Source organism: Pituophis catenifer, unplaced genomic scaffold (assembly GCF_029215685.1).
Source record: "Pituophis catenifer annectens isolate HBS135680 unplaced genomic scaffold, rPitCat1.0.hap2 SCAF_1, whole genome shotgun sequence".
Lineage (NCBI taxonomy): Eukaryota > Metazoa > Chordata > Lepidosauria > Squamata > Colubridae > Pituophis > Pituophis catenifer.
In genome coordinates, this window is record NW_027256881.1 from 248,809,079 (window position 1) to 248,827,907 (window position 18,829).

Sequence of the window (18,829 nt, forward strand, 5' to 3'; positions counted from 1 at the left end):
CCAATAAGTACATTAAGCTCTTTTGCCCCAATAGTGAAAGGATTATTATTATGGCTGGGCAGATTATTCCAAAAGGTGCTTCAGTTGCAGCATTGTTCTTTGAGGTCACTTGGCAATCAAGATGAAGTGGCTGCCATTTCATTTACATGCAATCATAACAGGAGCATTTTCTGTGTATGCAACAGTCATTCTTCCTTCACAAGGAGGAAAAATAATAGTTCCCTTCTTTTAAAATTAATGTTCTACATTATTTTCCTTACGTCTTAATAATATATTCAAAAGTACCACTTCAGATTGTTTTCACAGCCCTTGTTTTCACAGCCCTGCTAGGTTATTACAATAGGAACAACCTGTCAAGGCGGAAACAACCAAATCTACTCGTAAAAGATTCAAGTCAGCTACTTTAATATATTTTATCTATATTACAAGAATTTCTTGACCCAAAGGACTTAGTTGCGCAAGGACTCAAGGCTAGTTACTCGGTTGACCCCTCCTCCCCGCCTAGCTGGTATTTCCCAACACAACCACAATACGAAATGCTATGTCCTTTTGTTTTTACCCAAACTAGCTGCCCTTCTCTCTTTTATGCACATATGAAGGGGTTCATAAATGGATCCTTATGTGATTAAATTAATTTATTAATAAAGCAAAAGTATTCAGCATGAACCCTTGATATTAGGAATGGGATCTATATACAGCCAGAAACAATCCTGTATAATATTTGGCACATTAGATTCTTTCACAGCTCTTTGTGAGTTATTTAAATCTAGTTTTATATCTATTCTAGTGTAACACTATCATGCACAAAATAGAGACATTGCTATTTCTAGAACAAGGGATCATTCTAAATGAAGTCATGCAAAAAGGGCACATTTCTAACTAAGAGGGAAGTCAGGCAACTGCTTGAAGTATAAATGATCTAGGATATCAACAATACTTGCATTTCTCAATTTGCTATCTAATAGTTCACTTACATATATTTTATGGAATGCAACTGATAACTCCTTTCATTTTTAATTAATGCCCTGTAGATTTTCTCTAAGGCTTAATTATATGTTTACAAAGAAATGGTTAGGTTTAAATTTAAGGGCATTAACTGTATGTTTACTTGATTATAAAATAGAAATGCAAAGGGAAAACATTAGTTATTTAAACAAAACACCTGTAAATAGAGTTTCAAATGTATATCAGATCCTTAGGAATCAGTCCTGAGCACGTGTATTTATACAGAAAGACATTTTGATAGGAGTGAGTGGCCCTGATTTTAAGTAATTTTACTTAACATTTCAGGCTTTCAATGGGTTGGGTTTTCTTGTGTGTCTGCTAAAGTCCTTATTATTTTATTAATTGGCAATTGTTTAGTTGAGACATTTCTCACCAATCACATGGTGAAACCTATGATGTACAATATTACTATCACTGCTTGTAACAAGGTGTATGGTAATCCTTCATCACTATAGGATCTGAATGATACTAACATTGGTTTTAAGAATATTGTAAATTCTGTTTGGCGCATAATCTCAATAGTTAAATAGTTACATCTAACCAACAAACATACATGTCAGCTTAACATTAAATGTAGCCTATATCTGTTTAATAAATGTCTATGTCAGAAAAGTATACTGAAGCAATTTCATAATCTTAAGTATTTGTATAAACAATTGAGCAAGCTCTAGTTTGTAATATATCAAGCTGACCCTGTGACCTATTCTTAAAATTAAAGAATAGAAAATAATCTCCTGAGATTTTTTTTTTAAATTTAGGGCACAGTGTTTTTATAAGTACATTCATCACCAAGGTGATATGAAAATGCATTTAGAATAATATATACAAATTTGATCTTCATTAAAAAAAAACAAACCAAATACTCCTATCAAAAACATTAAAAGATTTGGACTGTATAGCCACAGAACATGACTGCTCCTTGGATTTGTAAAACTTACACATTTTATAGCTATGAAGAGCTATGACTTGGCTTCACCTTGTAAGAGACTTCCATCGCTCTTTCAAGATATCAACAACTGAGTCCTTTGGGAGTAGGGCGTTATAGAAATTCAATAAAATAAATAAAATAAATAAATAAATAAATGGATAAGGTTCGTTGTCGAGAAGCCAAGCCATAAAATAATGCCTATATATATATATATCAATTTTGTAACTGGAGCTACAAAAAAAACCTTGGCTACGTAAGGAAAACCTGGCTAGAAGAAAAACATATATATATATATATGCCCTGCTTTTATAGGGTTCCCAAAGGCAATCTCGTCGGCTACTGACTTTCGATTTACTCAACGGGAGGATTTTTATGCATTTACTACGACTTCGCCGCGAAGAAAATGAAAACAAAAGTGAAAGAGATCCACCACCACCACCCGCCCCAAAAAATCTTGCTTAAAATCAGTGACGGTACAATTGCTATTCTGCAATGGCAATCCACTACAACATCCTTCAACCTTATAAATTCACTTTTGTGGGCGCGGGGGGGGGGCACGCAAAAAAAAAAAAGCTATCTTTAAAACAGGATATTACCGAGCCTATCGATTAAGTTTCCGTCTCTGAAATCAATAGAGACGTAGCCCCTTACTCGCTGCCCGGTCGCAGCACACATTACCTGCAGCCCATATGCCTCTAATGATGCGGTAGCACAAACTGTAGCGCCAAAGCACCTGAGCCGGGCAGTCAAGCAAGAGCTCTCAGCCCAGCTTCAGTCTTAATGGCCTCGCGACGCCTTTTCCATATGGCTTGAGAATGGAACTCCGGGGCATTTCTTGATTCTCAGCCCCGTTTTATTTAGAAAGGGGAACCCAAAGGTGGAAGCTTACCGGCTGCTGCCATTCTTCCTCCTCCTCCTCCGTCTCTTGTCAGACGCTGCCCTGCCTGACAAGATGATGCAACCGAGACCGTTTCCGGAAGCATAGCTCCACCTCTGATCGTCACTTCTGGTGGGCGCAAGGTAACCTGACAATGCAATCTTGAAAAGGCAAAAGGATAATGCTTGCAATAATACGCGCGGAGGGGGCACACACAAAAAAAGGGCATCAGTACACAGTAGTCACGCTTGTTGCAAGCCAGGAGTTTTTCGAGGATAATAAATAAATGCTGTAAATATAAAAATAAAATGTAAAAAAAAAATAAAGGCTGTAAATAAATAGATCCACCATTACAGGCGCAAATTGGCTTGGTTTGTTAGCTTTTATAGGATCTCGTTTGTCTGTTTTTATTGGTTAATTGTTCAATATTCCACTATTCTTTTAGAGAGAACTTAAAACCTACAGCAGCCTAGGTTTTAAAGACGTTTGCTTTGTATTTTGGGGTATTCAAGCTCAATTGAGCTTGAATACCCCAAGAGCCTGGTGGCTCAGCAGACTAAAAAAGCATTGTGATTAACACCAGCTGCCTGCAATTACTGTAAGTTCGAATCTCACCAGGCTCAAGGTTGACTCAGCCTTCCATCCTTTCTAAGGTAGGTAAATTGAGGACCCAGTTTGTGGGGGCAATAAGCTGACTTTGTATAAATATACAAAAGTATGAAGGCTATTGCTTAACGCATTGTAAGCCGCCCTGAGTCTCCGGAGAAGGGCGGCATATAAATCAAGTTAAAAAAAAATTGATATTCCTTTATGCTCTCTACTTAGTTTTTTTAAAAATATTATTATGATTAGGTCATACAGTTAGCCAAATGTTTTTCTCCATCTGAGTCCTTCGGAAGGACTAAGATAAGCAGATGTTGTTTAATAATATTACAGGTATCATCTTAGGATGTAAGCTGTTCCAAGTAAGGCTGCCTTTAGCAATTGACTGGTGGTGATTTTATCAATGCTGATGGTGTTCAAGTGGAGAACCAGATGTTTGGAACTGCATCCATAGTGCCTTTTGCTGTTGGTGTTATCTTTGTTTTCATTATTATTATTATTATTATTATTGGTCATAGTCAGCCAGATGTTTAGACAATTTGTTATCCCAAGGACTGGGGATAGACAGATGTTGTTTGATGCTGTTGATGTTAAAGGTATCATCACAGAATATAAACTGTTTGGAGTAAAGTTGCTTTTTGCAATTAACTAATGGTGATTTGTTATATTATTAAAATTCGTTCAGATGCCTAGTAACTGAGCAAATCAAGTCTGCAGATTTCCATCCCAAAGATGAAGCTTTTTTCCAATAAATAGATTTTCCTTTTCTTAAAGAACTTTTTATAATGATATACCTTAATTTACCAGAGTTTTATAAATAAAGACAGCCTGGATTTCTGTTTATCAGTATTTACAATTTTTTTTTGACTGATTGAACCATCATCCAACTTCAATCTGTCTCTAGGCAGCTCACAATACAAGCAATATAAAAATAACAATTTATATGATAAATAGATGGCAAATCTCATCAGTAATGATGAGATCAGTAGGGAGCCTGGATAGCTCAACAGACAGAGCTCTGTAATTTAACACCAGCTGTCTGCAATTAAAGTAAGATCGAATCTCGCCAGGCTCAAGGTTGACTCAGCCTTCCATCCTTTCTAAGGTAGCTAAATTGAGGACCCAGTTTGTGGGGGCAATAAGCTGACTTTGTATAAATATACAAAAGTATGAAGGCTATTGCTTAACGCATTGTAAGCCGCCCTGAGTCTCCGGAGAAGGGCGGCATATAAATCAAATTAAAAATAAAATAAAAAAATAAAAGTAATACACCACCTGGGGCTACAAGCACATAGCCCAAAACATAGAAAAAAAAAACCTACTTTTAGGCACAAAGAATTTGTTTATTATTTTATGCTTTTCTGTGTAACACTTTAAATTTTCTTTCGCATAATTTTTACATTTGCAATTTATTACAAGTTTAAGTTTACCCCGGCATTCTGTTCTGACTTTAAAGGGAATTGTTGGGATTCAGCTATATTTTACAGGAACCTTCTCAACCACAGCAAAGATTAAAATAGCACCTCTGCTTACCTAGACCACATGTTTGTTATTAAGATATAATCTGAAACCTGCAAAATATTAAGTTTGTGTTTGCTCAACATATTTATCCATTCTTAATATAATTGTGATCCAGAATAAAATTGGTGGCATAAACATTTCATTAAAAAAACATTCATTAATCCAGTATTATAGGCTTGGATGACACACTGAACCATAAACTAGCCATACAAGCTGTGTTTACATAATATACTAGACTAGAAGGTGGCTGGCTAGTTTGTTTCCATGTGTTGTGTGAACATAGTCCTGGTCGAATCAAAGCCATTTAAGTCTGCAACCAGTTTTACCACACCTGGAACTCCATGTTATTATTCTCCAACTTTTGAAATCCATACTGCTGTATCACACTTTCATTTTGTTATGATGAGTAAGAAAAGAGCGAGAAATATTAAGCCTGAAAAATTGAAGGTGTGAGATTAGTAGAAGAATGTTAAGACTAATTTACTGCAGAACCATTTATTGTACTTCTCCTATCCTTAGAAACCATCCTTACTCCTTTCCCAGCTTTGTTTCAGGATCTCATCAGCTCCATCCAAGCTCAGCTTTCTTCATCATCCCCTTTATGATCTATATGTTCATACATCTCAGTATATTTCTTTTAAAATATTGGTCATTCACCTTTGTATTCAGCCTATAGTCATTCAGCACCTATTCATTTTCGACTCCCATTGTTTTACAGACACACATAAATTGCTTAGCGCATTGTAAGCCACCCTGAGTCCCGGAGAAGGGCGGCATATAAATCAAATAAAAAAATAAAAATAAAATAAACATGCCATTCCATAGTAATCATGTTTTTTGCTTCTCCTGATGTATCCAGCTTTGATTTGCATATAGGAAATAAACAGAAACACTCTTACATAATTTTTTCCTCATTCAAATATGTTTGTTTATTGCCTAAAATATAAAGAGCAATACAAAAGAAAATACAAACAAAGAAAATATTAACAAATATCTAATACTAACAACAAAAAGAAAAACCATGTATATAAAGCCCCCCCATATGAATTACATCTAACATTAAATATATAAAAAAATCCACCCTTGCTGAATGCTGAAAGATACATCAAAAATCTAATATATTCCCTTCCCTTTCATAATGGGGCTGCCCTTGGGATGCACCTGAAGGCTACAGTTAGTCCAGAATGCGGCCGCGCGGGTTGTTACAGGGGCTTCTCGATACTCCAGTGTGACACCTCTCCTGCGTGAGCTGCACTGACTACGGGTGGTTCTTCGGGTTCATTTCAAGATGCTGGTGCTCACCTATAAAGCCCTACAAGGCTTAGGCCCGGGGTATCTGCAGGATCATCTCCTGCCATCCTCCCATTGTCCTGTGTGCTCTCACAGAGCGGGCCTCCTCAGGGTGCCGTCAGCCAGACAATGTCGGCCGGCGGCCCCCAGGGGGAGAGCGTTCTCTGTGGGAGCGCCGACCCTCTGGAATGGGCTGCCCACCGGCCTCAGGACAGTCTCTGACCTCCTCTCCTTCCGCTGCGAATTGAAGACGTGGCTTTTTCACCAAATGGGCTGAATCCGTCGGGGTGATTTTTTAATAATTTTAATTAATTTTTTAATTAATTTTAACTAATTTTAAATTGATTTGTTGTTTATGTAATTTTTCTTCCTTCTTGTAAGCATCCTGAGTCCTTCGGGAGAAGGGCAGCATATAAATTGCATAAATAAATGAATAAATAATGGGCTCTACAAATAGTTATAAACTTTTCCATCTGTATTTAACAAAAATCTAATTATATAAACAAATATCCCTGATGTGGAAATCTATACACAGAGAGAGAGAGAGATGTGTGTTAAGACTGTGTGTGTGTGTGTGTGTGTGTGTATAAACAGTCAATAGGTTACCCCAAAATTAAAACTAATCTTCAAATCTCTGTTAACCATTTGTCATTGTATTTAACAGGTAGAAAATCCACAAACGATTTCCAGTGTCTTATAAATTTATCTAAACTATTGTTTCTAATCAGAGCAGTTAATTTTGCCATCTCTGCTACTTCAGTCAATTTTAAAATCCACTCTTTGACTGTCAGCATCTCCCTTTCCTTCCAATGCTTATCATATACAATCCTCGCAGTGGTCACCAAGTAAAGATATAATGTCCCAAACTGTTTTTTGATTGGTTTGTCCGTAATATTTAGACGTTAAGCTTCAGGTTTCATTAATATTTATGTTTTAAATATTTTCTGCATTGTCAATATATTTGTCCAATATGATTTAACATATTTAAAAGATCACCACATATGATTGAATGTATTTGGAATTTGGTTGCATTTCCAACACTTCTTCGAAATCCCAGTCTATCTAGAGCAGTGATGGCTAACCTTTTTGCCGTCGCGTGCCAAAAGCGGGGGAGCGCAGCGAGGTCGTCCACGTGTGTGCCTACACCCATAATTCAATGCGCCCTGCCCCTGCGCGTGTGCGCCCTCCCGCTTTTAGCACGTGATGGCACAGTGGGCCCAGTAGGCCCGTTTTTCACCCTCCCCAGGCTCCAGAGGCTTTCTAGGAGCCTGGGGAGGGCGGAAACAGCCTTCCCCACACCCCTGGAGGCCCTCCTGAGGCCGGAAACAGCCCATTTCCCAAATTCCGATGGGACTGAAAGGCCCAAAAATCAGCTGGCCGGTGCACACATGCGCGCTGGAGCTGATCTACAGCAACGCTCGCGTGCCCACTGATACGGCTCTGTGTGCCACCTGTGGCACCCGTGCCATAGGTTCGCCATCACGGATCTAGAGTCAAATACCAACAGTACACATTTTATAAACATTTTCTTTCAAACTCTTATATTATATATTCATTTACTTATATCCCATCTTTATAATTTTCAGAAATAATTCAAGACAGCGAACATACCCAACACACCTTCCTCTCCCTATTTTCCTCAGAACAAGAATCCTGATACTGAAATTGGGTTGAGAGAGTGACTGGCCCTAAATCACTCAGTTGGCTTTCATTGCTAAGGCAGGACTTGAATTCACAGAAGCTTACTTTCTAGCCTGGTATCTTAACTGCTTGTTTCTTTGGACAAACATTTCTTGTAACACTTAGCTCTACTATTTTCTACCAGAATTTGTGCACCTTAAAATATTTTCCTTCCATTCTCCCATCTTTAGTAATATTATTTTTCAATATTCTCATAGCATTTATGATATATGTCATTTATGATTGTTTTGAGCCTGGAAAGCCTCCTGCACCAACCTGTAAGCCAAAACGGGGCAACGGGGGCAGGGTGCATGCAAGAGGGATGTGTGTGCATGTGCAAGGGGTGCTCGCATTGCATTTTGGGGGTTTGCCACCCCACATGCATGCGCGCATGCGTGCACTTTGAGTACTCAGCACCAAAAGATTAACCATCACTGGGTCTAGTAGGTAGCTTTAAGCAAGCATATTTCTTATACAGGTAGTCCTTGACTTACAACCATAATTGAACCCAAAAATTCTGTCACTAAGCAAGCTGATTGTTAAATGAATTTTTCCCCATTTTACAGTCTTTCTTGCCAGAATCACTGCAATTGTTAAGTCAGTAACAAGGTTGCTAAGTGAATCTGGCTTCTCTATTGATTTTGCTTATTAGGTGGTTGCAAAAGGTGATCACATGACTCCAGGTCACTGCAACCATCATAAATATGAATCAGTTGCCAAGCATCTGAATTTTCATCACGTGACCAAGGGATGCTGCAAGTGAAAAACGGTCATAAATACCTTTTTTCAATGCCATTGTATCTTTGAATGGTCACTAATTGAATTGTTGTAAGTCAAGAATTACCTGTATTCAGTGCAAGTTTTAGGGTTTTTTTCTATCACCTCTCAATTCTGATTCAGGGGTTTCACCCAAGCATTCAGGATAGTTTTAGTAGGCATAATAATTTATTCTGCTGGCAGAACATCTGTCAGTGTTATGATACAATTGGACCCAAATAATATCCCATATATGGTATAATATTCTAAAACTTTTCATTTTTTTTTGTAATTGGTATAATTGTCTTCCAAAATTAAGAGTAATTATAAAAACTAACAAATGTATGGTGCTTAGTGTATAAGAATGAAATTGTGTCCTAGTAATAAATTTAATAGATGACAAGATTTACACTAAGCAATAATCTGGTTTGTTTTCATAGTAGCATAAGATGGGAAGCCAATGGTGACTATGCAGATCACTACAGTTTATTCAACAAACCAGAGTTTCATGTGCTATCCATACTATTTTAAATTATTCCTTGCTCCACTCAAATTTCATTTCATTCCCTGGCCTATTTCCCATTGACATACACAATAAAGGAATCAGAACTAATTTTTTTATTAGAAAATAGGTACAAAAAGTTACAGAGTATGACACTGCACACATTCGGTATCTCTTTGTATATAAGATCATAAATGAAATATTACAATCCATCAGTCATTTCATACTATAGTAGCAAATGCGAACACAGTTCCAGCCTGATTCCAGTGGATTATATTTCAAGAAGTTTTATATAGTCAAATTCCACTTATCCAACAGGTTACATGATCTTGATTCTGTAGAAAACTATCATATCCAGCTTCAGCCTGCTGTATGTTAGCAGTTCACGTAATATTGAATACTGAATTTTGGTCACAATAGCATTTTTATAAAGGACAGTACAGAATCACACAAAAACCTGTAATTTCCAAACACTGACCAAGCTCTTACTGGTTCCTGCATTATCCATTGTGAAGTTTATATGTTGCACAAAGTTTATCCACTTGGATATGCAGCATTTCATTTCCCAAATGGGATCCATATTTTTTTTCAACAACTGTGTTGTCAGTTTACACATCCTCAGCCAAGGGAACATGCACTAAAATAAATTGATGCATAAAAAGACAGATTCTTTTCTGTCCGGTTTTTGCATAGTCAAAAATAAAGAAAGAAAAGCTAAATTAGTCTTCAGTCTCCTTTATTATTAAATCTTTGCTTTTTAGTTCATTTATTAGATTTTCATAAATACCATTAAGGTCCATTTCTTGCAGGCCGGCAAATATTTTATCAAAAGCAACAACAACTCCATTCCTGTCTCGCAAAGTTCTTAACATCTGATACCGCTGTTCATCAAAATGTTGAGCATAATCATGTTTTATGGTCTGTATGTCATTGTGTGATAAGCCGCATTTCCTCATAAATGTATTCCAGTAATCTGATCCCACTATGTCCTTTGTTTGAAAATAAACCTTCTCCAATGCTGCAATGCAATAAAAATATATGTTAGATTAAAAACAAAGAATTTTACACGATTCATATGCTTATATACTTATATTGCAATTCAAATGACCTTCAGTACAAACGTCACATTTTTCTTCAATGTATATATTTGGCTTTCGGCTGCATTGGCTGAGCTTCCTAATTTTCAAAAGCATGCATTCCTTCTTTAAAAAAAAAAAAAAAAAAAAGTACAAGTAGTCCTTGAGATATGACCACAATTGAACCCAAATTTTATGTTGCTAAGTGAAACATTTGTTAAGTGAGTTTATCCCAAACTCATTTTAAAAATGCACTAACGGGATATTAGCTCGCTAGAATAAAAGTATCTTTCTTAGCAAGAGAGAAGACAAATGCTATTCAAATATCAAAACCCTTTTCAGAACTTACAAAATTAACAAGAACAATTTTTCTTCCCATTCTTAAAGTAATGTTCCAGCACCAAATATTAATTTTCACATTGAGTTATTTGGAATTATATATTTCAGGTCAAATAGCTTTATCAAAATAAACTACATGATTATTAAGGTGAATTCTCACCCTAAATTGCAATTATAATTTGCAATTAATAGATGCTACAAATTACCGTAACTCTATTATAGTTAGGAATGTGCAGCCATAAATTTGGCTGAGATTATTGAACAAGAGCAGCAGCTGCAGCGCACACACAGATCCACAGAACATTCCACTACACAGCAAAAAGCAGAAAAGGCACTATGTGAGTGTCCTGCTTTATCTCTACATACACAAGGCAGGATGCTAATTGAGGCTAGTATTCCATCTCAGTGAAAAGCCTCCTTGCCTCTCATTGCTTCTATGTGTAGAATTCTCAGCATTCAGCCCTTATGTCAATTTCTACACTACAAGTATCATCATCATCATCATGATCTGTTCTCTAAAAAGAGGCAAACTGAATACAAATTTCAACTTCCTCATTTAGTTCCCAACAACAATCTCCACTATTCTGGAAGATCCTCAGGCTTCTAAAACAGCTTTTTATGGGGAAATATAGGAGAAGTAAAAAATAATAATAATGCAACAGTGAGGACATCCTATGAGCAGAGTTGTACAGATGGCACAGTTCCTCAACCTTTCTGGCTTTGCGGACCAGCAGCGAGAGGGGGAGAGTGGATGGTTCTGCGTGAGACACTAGCAAGTGCACGCATCTACATTGCGTGAGCGGCAGACATGTTTGCCACTTGTGCAAATGGAGAGCATGCACACACATGTGCAATCACCCACCACTTCTGCAGCCCAGCTCCAAACAGCTCACGGCCCAGTAGTGGGCCACAATCCGGGGACTGGAGACTCATGATTTATAGGAACTAAGAATCCAATTAGTAGCATGAACAGTTTAAAAAATATTGGATGGAATTAATACTTCAAGAATATTTCAAGAAGATGATTGAGACATTAAGTATCCTCTTGCACTCAGAACAGAATCATTATGTCACTCTTAATATGATGTCCAATAAGTACATCATTTACATACTTGCTCAAGAGGCTTCTTTTGCTGTTTATTTGATTTAGGAGATTTTATCAACAATTGAAAATGTAATTTAATTGTCAATGTTAACATATATTTTTGCACTTGGGTTACAAATGTTCAATATGATTTATTGGACGATAGTCTGTAAAACAGTTACTTGAACTACTCACTTTCCTTACGAGAAGTTTTAATCCTTACTGCAGGTTTGTTAGAGCTCTGTACCTGAAAATGTTTTAAAAAGAATGATCTGTTGTAATTCGAAGTATTAAAAAAACATAAAATTTGACTCAACACAGCAAATTGGTTTTTTTTTACAGATTAAACAGATAATCAGAGAAACATAGTGAAATTTATTCAATGGATTCCAAAGTGCACCTGACAAATTTTAAGCAACCTTTTCTGTTTCTCAGATTCTACTTAAACCTTAAACTTCAATGTAAGATGATTCCATTCTGTTTTTGACACTACTAGAAAAAAGAGAGAGAAAAAGTACAAATCATGTATCACATGCTAAGTTGAAAGCAAACAAATCACATCATAGCAATGAACATCCAGGATAACAGGCTGTGGTCTAATTATCTGATATCCTGACATTTTGCCAGCAACTGTGACTAGCATCTTCAGAAGTAAAGTGAGCGCATTCAATTCCTGCGCAGCTGCCTGTGACTTGACAAGAAGTACACCATACATCAGATTACTTTGCCTCTGAAAATGCCAGACACAGTTGCTGGCAAAACATCAGGATATCAATTAGATCACAGCCTGTTAGCCTGGGAGCTCATTGCCACTACACTGACACAGCCGTAAAAGCCGGTATGAAAAACCCACATGATAGTTTAGTGTTACTTGTTGACCAGATCTGTAAGTGAGAAACTACTGATAAACTTGTTAACTTAAAAGTCACCTTCTTTGCTTAATAGAAATTTTAATTATGACTATCTCCCTGGCACCCAGTAAGAAAGTTTGTGCAATATGTTTCTTTATGCAGCTAATCCAAAATAGCATGCAAATCGTATGTTGTGAAAATAGATGCGTCTTTCCAGGTAACCATGGAGGGGAAGAGAGTGAAGCAAGAACGTTCTTCTGAAATGTTGGTATTTTTTTTTTGTGAAATAATTGATGGTGTGGAATTAGTTTGCAGTCTGCTGGATAATTCTGAAGCAATCCTTAATGGGAGTTGCAGAAGATGCTGGGGCCAGGGCAATGCAACACAAAATAGTAGTTTTAAAATAATAACTGTGTATGAAGGATGCAAATGTTGCTACTAATATCACAGTTCTCCTAAAGAGAAACATGGAAATTGACTTTGAGGTTTGGTGGCCATTTTGAGGCTAGAATACCTCAGGAAGTATCTCTTCCCATAAAGTTGCTCAGGAACTGACAAAACTGATCTTAGTCATGATATTGGCACATGCTATAAAAACTGTTTAGGTTTGGATTTCCTTTCTGAACCTTTTTAGCTAGGAGTCAACATAGCAGATCAAGGCAAGCAGTTAGCGTTTTTTTACTGCTTAATGTCTGCCTGTATCCAGTTATTTCCAGCCACGGAAACACAGCAAATTCCTAGTGTGGCAAATGGCTTTGCAAGACAAAAGCATCTAAATCCTTCAACATCTATTGTTAGAACCCTATTATTTAAGCAGGTCCTTTTACTATATGTTACTATATTCCGCCCTCTGCTGCTATTTCAAAGTACTGCAAGTTTCACTTTGTATTTTTAGATGAAACTCTCTACCTGTTATATTATAATGATCTTCCTCTAACCTATTTTACATGTTTTTATGGTTGTACAAAACTTCAAGGGTTGCTTTCCTTCAGTGAATATCTGTGTGAACCATCTTTTTAAATCTGCTTTAAATTTCCACTAAATTTCCATCTAATTCTACTAATTTCCATCTAAAATTGGAAGTAACTAATGATGCTACTTTGCCTCATTTCTAAGACTTCATCCAGCAGTTTCAATAGTTTAAAGAGATTTGTCCACATATGCTGCTTATGCAGAGAAGCTTCTTCAGGCCATCCACCGGAAGAGACCACAAAAACAGCACAAACCACTTTGTGGAGAACTGTGTTGTTTCTGTGGCACCTAATGTTTTCTCAAAACAAAGCAGAGTTGTCTCACACAGGCCTAATATATTCATAAAAGGCCGCACTGTAAGTGAACACATACTATTTCAAACTGTTCTGCTATGGAAGAACCCACACAGCAGTAGTAACTACTAATTATTTAGCAATTTTCTACTGAAAAATACCTACATCATTCCTTCCACTGGACTGCCCATTTGAACAAGCAACCTCAAGTGATGATGACACAGATGGCGTATTTGGGAGGACATAGTCTTGTTCCCTTCTGCCCATCTCCAAATTCTCTCTCTCCGCAGTTTCAGGCAGTCTGTCCTGAGAAGCAGCAGTGGCTTCAGTTGTAGAGTTTACATTCTCATTGTTATCAGGTATCTGCAAAATAAAAAAATAACCCTTTTGGTAGGAAATAGTAATTGTATTTTTTAAAAAAACTCTCTGAATTTCTAGAAATGTTCAAAGGGAGATGAATGTTAATACTACAATGTTACACATCAAAAATGCCTCTCCGTTTAATTTACTGTATTTTTCGGACTATAAGGTGCAATTTTTGTCTTCCAAAAGGGGGTGAAAATATCTCTGCATCCTATAGACCGAATATTGCCAAAGCCCCGCCCATCCACCAGCCATTTTTTTGGCCTCCGCATGCCCCATTTTCAGCTCTTTTGTGGGGGTTTTTTCCGGCACGAAAAACCGGGCCAAAAAAAGCCTCGAAAACAGGCCAAAAAAAGTCTTGAAAACGGGCTGAAAAAAGGCTGGAAAAGCCCCAAAAATGAGGTGAGGGGAGGCCAAAAACCTTTTTTTGTTGTTTTCCTCTTCTAAATTTAGGTGTGTTTTATAGTCAGGGGCTTCTTATAGTCCACAAAATACAATAGTTAAATTCTGTTCCACCTATTTATTTATTTTATTTTATTAGATTTTTATACCGCCCTTCTCCCACTGGACTCAGGGTGGTGAACAGCCAAAAATAAAAACATCACATACAAAATTTAAATTTTTTAAAAAAGAATTAAACAAATTTTGGCCCAATAAATGTAAAACACCCCAACTAAAATCAATTAACAATTAAAAATGTCTAAAGGGGGGGGGTTAAGCCAGCCCGGCTTGATGAAATAAAAAAGTTTTAAGGGCACAGCGAAAAGCACGAAGATCTGGGATCCTATGTATCTCCAGGGGCAGGTCGTTCCAGAGGACAGGTGCTGCCACAGAGAAGGCCCTCCCCCTGGGGGTCGCCAGCCGACATTGTCTGGCCGATGGCACCCTGAGGAGTCCCTCTCTGTGGGAGCATACTGGCCGGTGGGAGGCTATCGGTGGCAGAAGGCGGTCCCGTAAGTACCCAGGCCCTAAGCCATGGAGCGCTTTAAAGGTGGTAACTAACACCTTGAAGCGCACTTGGAAGACCACTGGGAACCAGTGCAGCTCGCGCAGGAGGGGTGTCACATGGGAGCGCCCCGTCACTCCCATAATCCCCCGCGCGGCCATATTCTGTACCAGTTGGAGCCTCCGGGTGCTCCTCAAGGGGAGCCCCATGTAGAGAGCATTACAGTAGTCCAGGCGGGAGGTGACGAGTGCCTGAGTGACCGTGCGTAAGGAGTCCCGATCCAGAAAGGGATACAACTGGCGAATCAGGCGAACCTGATAAAAAGCCCCCCTGGCCACGGCCATCATATGCTCTTCTAAAGACAGCCATGCGTCCACGAGGACGCCCAAGTTGCAAGCCCTCTCCGTGGGGGCCAGTAACTCACCCCCAATAGCCAGCGATGGCACCAGCTGGCTATATCAGGATGGCTGTGGCTTTTGGCGTAATCTAGGGAGTACTCATAATTTTTGACCTTAGGGGCACAATGGGGACTTCATTACTGACCTGGATTACAATGTTCCAAAATAGAGGGACAACTCCAGAGAAGTCTTGCCTACATATCCTTTTTCCTTTACTCTTTGCAGAGGTGGGTTCCTAAGCAACTGCTTCCTACCCAAATGCATAGGCTAGGCAGATTTCACCTGGAGCAGATGGATCCTAAAATAATATGGAGCTAAGCCATACAGGATTTTATCAATGGCAAAACAATACTTATTTGGGGGTCTAATTGGTATTATGACAGTAGAAGCATTTGAGTGCTAATGTTCTGGTTATCCCCATGTGACATTAAAAATTAACCTGGAGGGAGAGTACACTGGTGGGGCACAAAGAAAGCTAGAGGTTCATGTGGTATTAGAACCTGTTGAAGATGCAGCTTGCAATGAAGATGAAAAATAAGAGTGTTTTTCTCAAGTGCATCACTAATTGCCCTTGATTGTTGCACAGGAAAATAAAATTTTGATGTCTTCTCAGTAACTATTCAGTTTTATGAAACTAACAACTGAGAAGAAAGCTGGTTATGTTGGTTCTTGTGAACTTCTCATCATTTTGGCTGGACAGAAGCAAGCTAAGAACACTAGTCATATTCCCTTAAAAATTAAGTACACGAATACTTACCAAATGGTCTCTGGATTCTTCATTTTCTGGGGAGAAAGGTATAGAAAAAAATATATATGTTAGTATGCAGGTAGTCCTCACTTAACATTCAGTCATTCAGGAACTGTTTGGTTACAATGGTGCTGAACGAGGGGGATTTATGACAGGTCCTCATAGCTGCAATCATCACAGCATTCCTCCGATCATGCGATTGCCATTTGTGAACTTCACTGCACGTTTCCAACAAGTAAAGTCAGTGGGGAAGCTGGCAGGATGTTGCAAATAGTGATCACATGACTGTTGAATACTGCAGCCTGATGGGATTCACCTAATAAAGGTCACTAGGACTACACTCATAAGTTGGGGTCAGCCCCTGATGTTGTGCCTTATGACTGTGTTGCTTAGCGATGGAATTCCTAGTAGAAATTACAGGTAGTCCTCAACTTACAACAGTTCGTTTAGTGACCGTCCAAAGTTACAACAGCATTGAAATGACTTATGATTATTTTTCACACTTATGGCCACTGCAGCATCCCCATGGTCATAGATTTTATACTCGGATGCTGGATAACTGGTTCATATTTATGGCAGTTGCAGTGTCCTGGGGTCAGGTGATCCTCTTTTGTGACCTTCTGGCAAGCAAAGCCAATGGGGAAGCCAGATTCACTTAACAACTGTGTTACTAATTTAACAGCTGCAGTGATTCACTTAACAACTGTGGCAACTGTAAAGTGGGGCAAAACTCACTTAACTTAGCAACATAAATTTTGGGCTCAACTGTGGTTGTAAATTGAAGATTTCTGATCCTGCATTCTGCAGGAACTTTGGACAGGATTGCAACGTTATGCAACGGACCATGGGTTAGCACAAAGGAAGGTAATGGGTAAGAGCCGGGGTGTCAAACTCGATTTTATTGAGGGCCACATCAGGATTGTGTTTGACCTCATGGGGCTGGGGTGGACATGGCCGGGGTGGTATGGCCAGCTCGACGTCACTTGTGTGGGGAGTGCCTGTGATGTCTCGAGTGCTCTGCCAACGAAAATGGGCTCCCAAGCTCTGTTTTCAGTTGTGACAGCCTCCTGCAACCCTCTGCCAGTGAAAATGGAGCTCGGAAGGGCCGCCGTTTTGCCTGCAGAGGCACCATGTGCTGGTCCTTCGCTGCTTCTAGGGTGGCCCAGATCTAAGCACCCTGTGGGCTGGATCCGTCCCCTGGGCCTTGAGTTTGACACCCTTGGGTAAGAGGAAATAAGCAATCTTTGTCCCATGGGTGAGGAGTCTTTAAAAGAAAGATTTACTTCATGTTAATATATCCATTCTAATAATCAAGGTTTGAAACAAGCATTTTTAGCTTCCAGTTTGTAATTTACATGAAAATGCTTCAACCTCATATATCCATAGACCTCCAGCAAATATGCACATTTCTCCAATTGGCTTAGCATGTTGTGTGAATCCAGCTATTATGTTTTATATGCTATGATTTATATTTTAGTGCAATCTGAACATCCAATTGATATTTATTCAACCAACCTTTGTTAAGCAAACTACAATGTGCAAATCCAATTCACAAATTAGCACTGTTTCCTGCTTTGGGTCTCCCAATTTTTCTGTACTTTGGTTCATTTAATATTAGCTAGCAAATTATTTCATATTCACTGATACATCAGGAAATTACCTTTCTTCATTGCAGAATTGGATTTTCTCCGTTTATATATGATGCAACATATCAACATAAAGAACGCCAACAAAACCAGTGCAATTAAACCACCAATCACGATGTAAACAAATGAGGAATCTGAAGCTTCTAAAAGAAAAAAAAATAGGAAACCTTTAAACAAATTAAAGATAACAAGACTCTTCTACATATGCACTCACAACATGCCAAGAATGGAGGTTAGATTTATAGATAATGGTACAGCTATATGAACCCTGCCCTTAGTTTGAAAACTGTTTATTTTATTTATTTTTATTTTATTTCGAATTTATATACCGCACTTTCTCCCGAGGCACTCAGGGCGGTGTACAGCCAGCTAAAAACATACAATACAAACATTAAAAACAATTAAAAGGATATATATTAATTTGGCCCCAATTTAAAATGACAAACCAGTTAAAAATGTTTTTTAAAAAATGTTATGTTAAGCCAGCTCGGCTTGCTGGAAAAAGAAAGTTTTAAGGGCACGGCGGAAGGCACCAAGGTCTTGAATTCTCCTTATCTCTGGGGGCAGCTGATTCCAGAGGGTAGGTGCCCCCACAGAGAAGTCACCCCCCGGGGGTCACCAGCCTACATTGTTTGGCTGATGGCACCCCGAGGAGGCCCTTTCTGTGGGAGCGCACAGGTCGGTGGGAGGTCATTGGTAGCAGCAGGCAGTCTCGAAGATAACTAGGTCCTATGCCATGGAGCGCTTTAAAGGTGGTGACTAAACATGTTGCAAATACCCAGTATATTCTTGTTTATTCAGGGAAACATAATATTGCAAATCATGATTTAGCATAAAAAGCGAATCCAGGCAACTGCTTTGGGGAACAAAATTAGCCAGAGCTTTACAGAAACTTACAAAATATCCTCCAATATTGAGTTTCATTTCTGGAGTGAGAATGCATGCCCACAT

The 18,829-nt window shown here is 38.4% G+C and overlaps 2 protein-coding genes across 3 annotated transcripts in view; both read right to left on the reverse strand.

The window, feature by feature from the left end:
• Positions 1–2,916, reverse strand: part of CARS1 (cysteinyl-tRNA synthetase 1) — a 48,314-nt gene extending 45,398 nt beyond the window's left edge. The window contains exon 1 of one of the 2 annotated variants that reach the window (XM_070957426.1): positions 2,823–2,916. In XM_070957426.1, the coding sequence (XP_070813527.1) occupies positions 2,823–2,916 (94 nt within the window). The remainder of the gene's footprint in view (positions 1–2,822) is intronic. The other variant, XM_070957427.1, reaches the window with a different exon arrangement.
• A 6,433-nt stretch (positions 2,917–9,349) lies between these two features.
• LOC139327570 (tumor necrosis factor receptor superfamily member 6-like) overlaps positions 9,350–18,829 on the reverse strand; it is a 28,531-nt gene continuing 19,051 nt past the window's right edge. The window contains exons 6-10 of the mRNA XM_070957428.1: positions 17,893–18,021; positions 16,242–16,267; positions 13,943–14,140; positions 11,857–11,908; positions 9,350–10,180 (exon numbers count right to left, since the gene is read on the reverse strand). Of these exons, the coding sequence (XP_070813529.1) occupies positions 9,882–10,180; positions 11,857–11,908; positions 13,943–14,140; positions 16,242–16,267; positions 17,893–18,021 (704 nt within the window). The 3' untranslated portion in view covers positions 9,350–9,881. The remainder of the gene's footprint in view (positions 10,181–11,856; positions 11,909–13,942; positions 14,141–16,241; positions 16,268–17,892; positions 18,022–18,829) is intronic.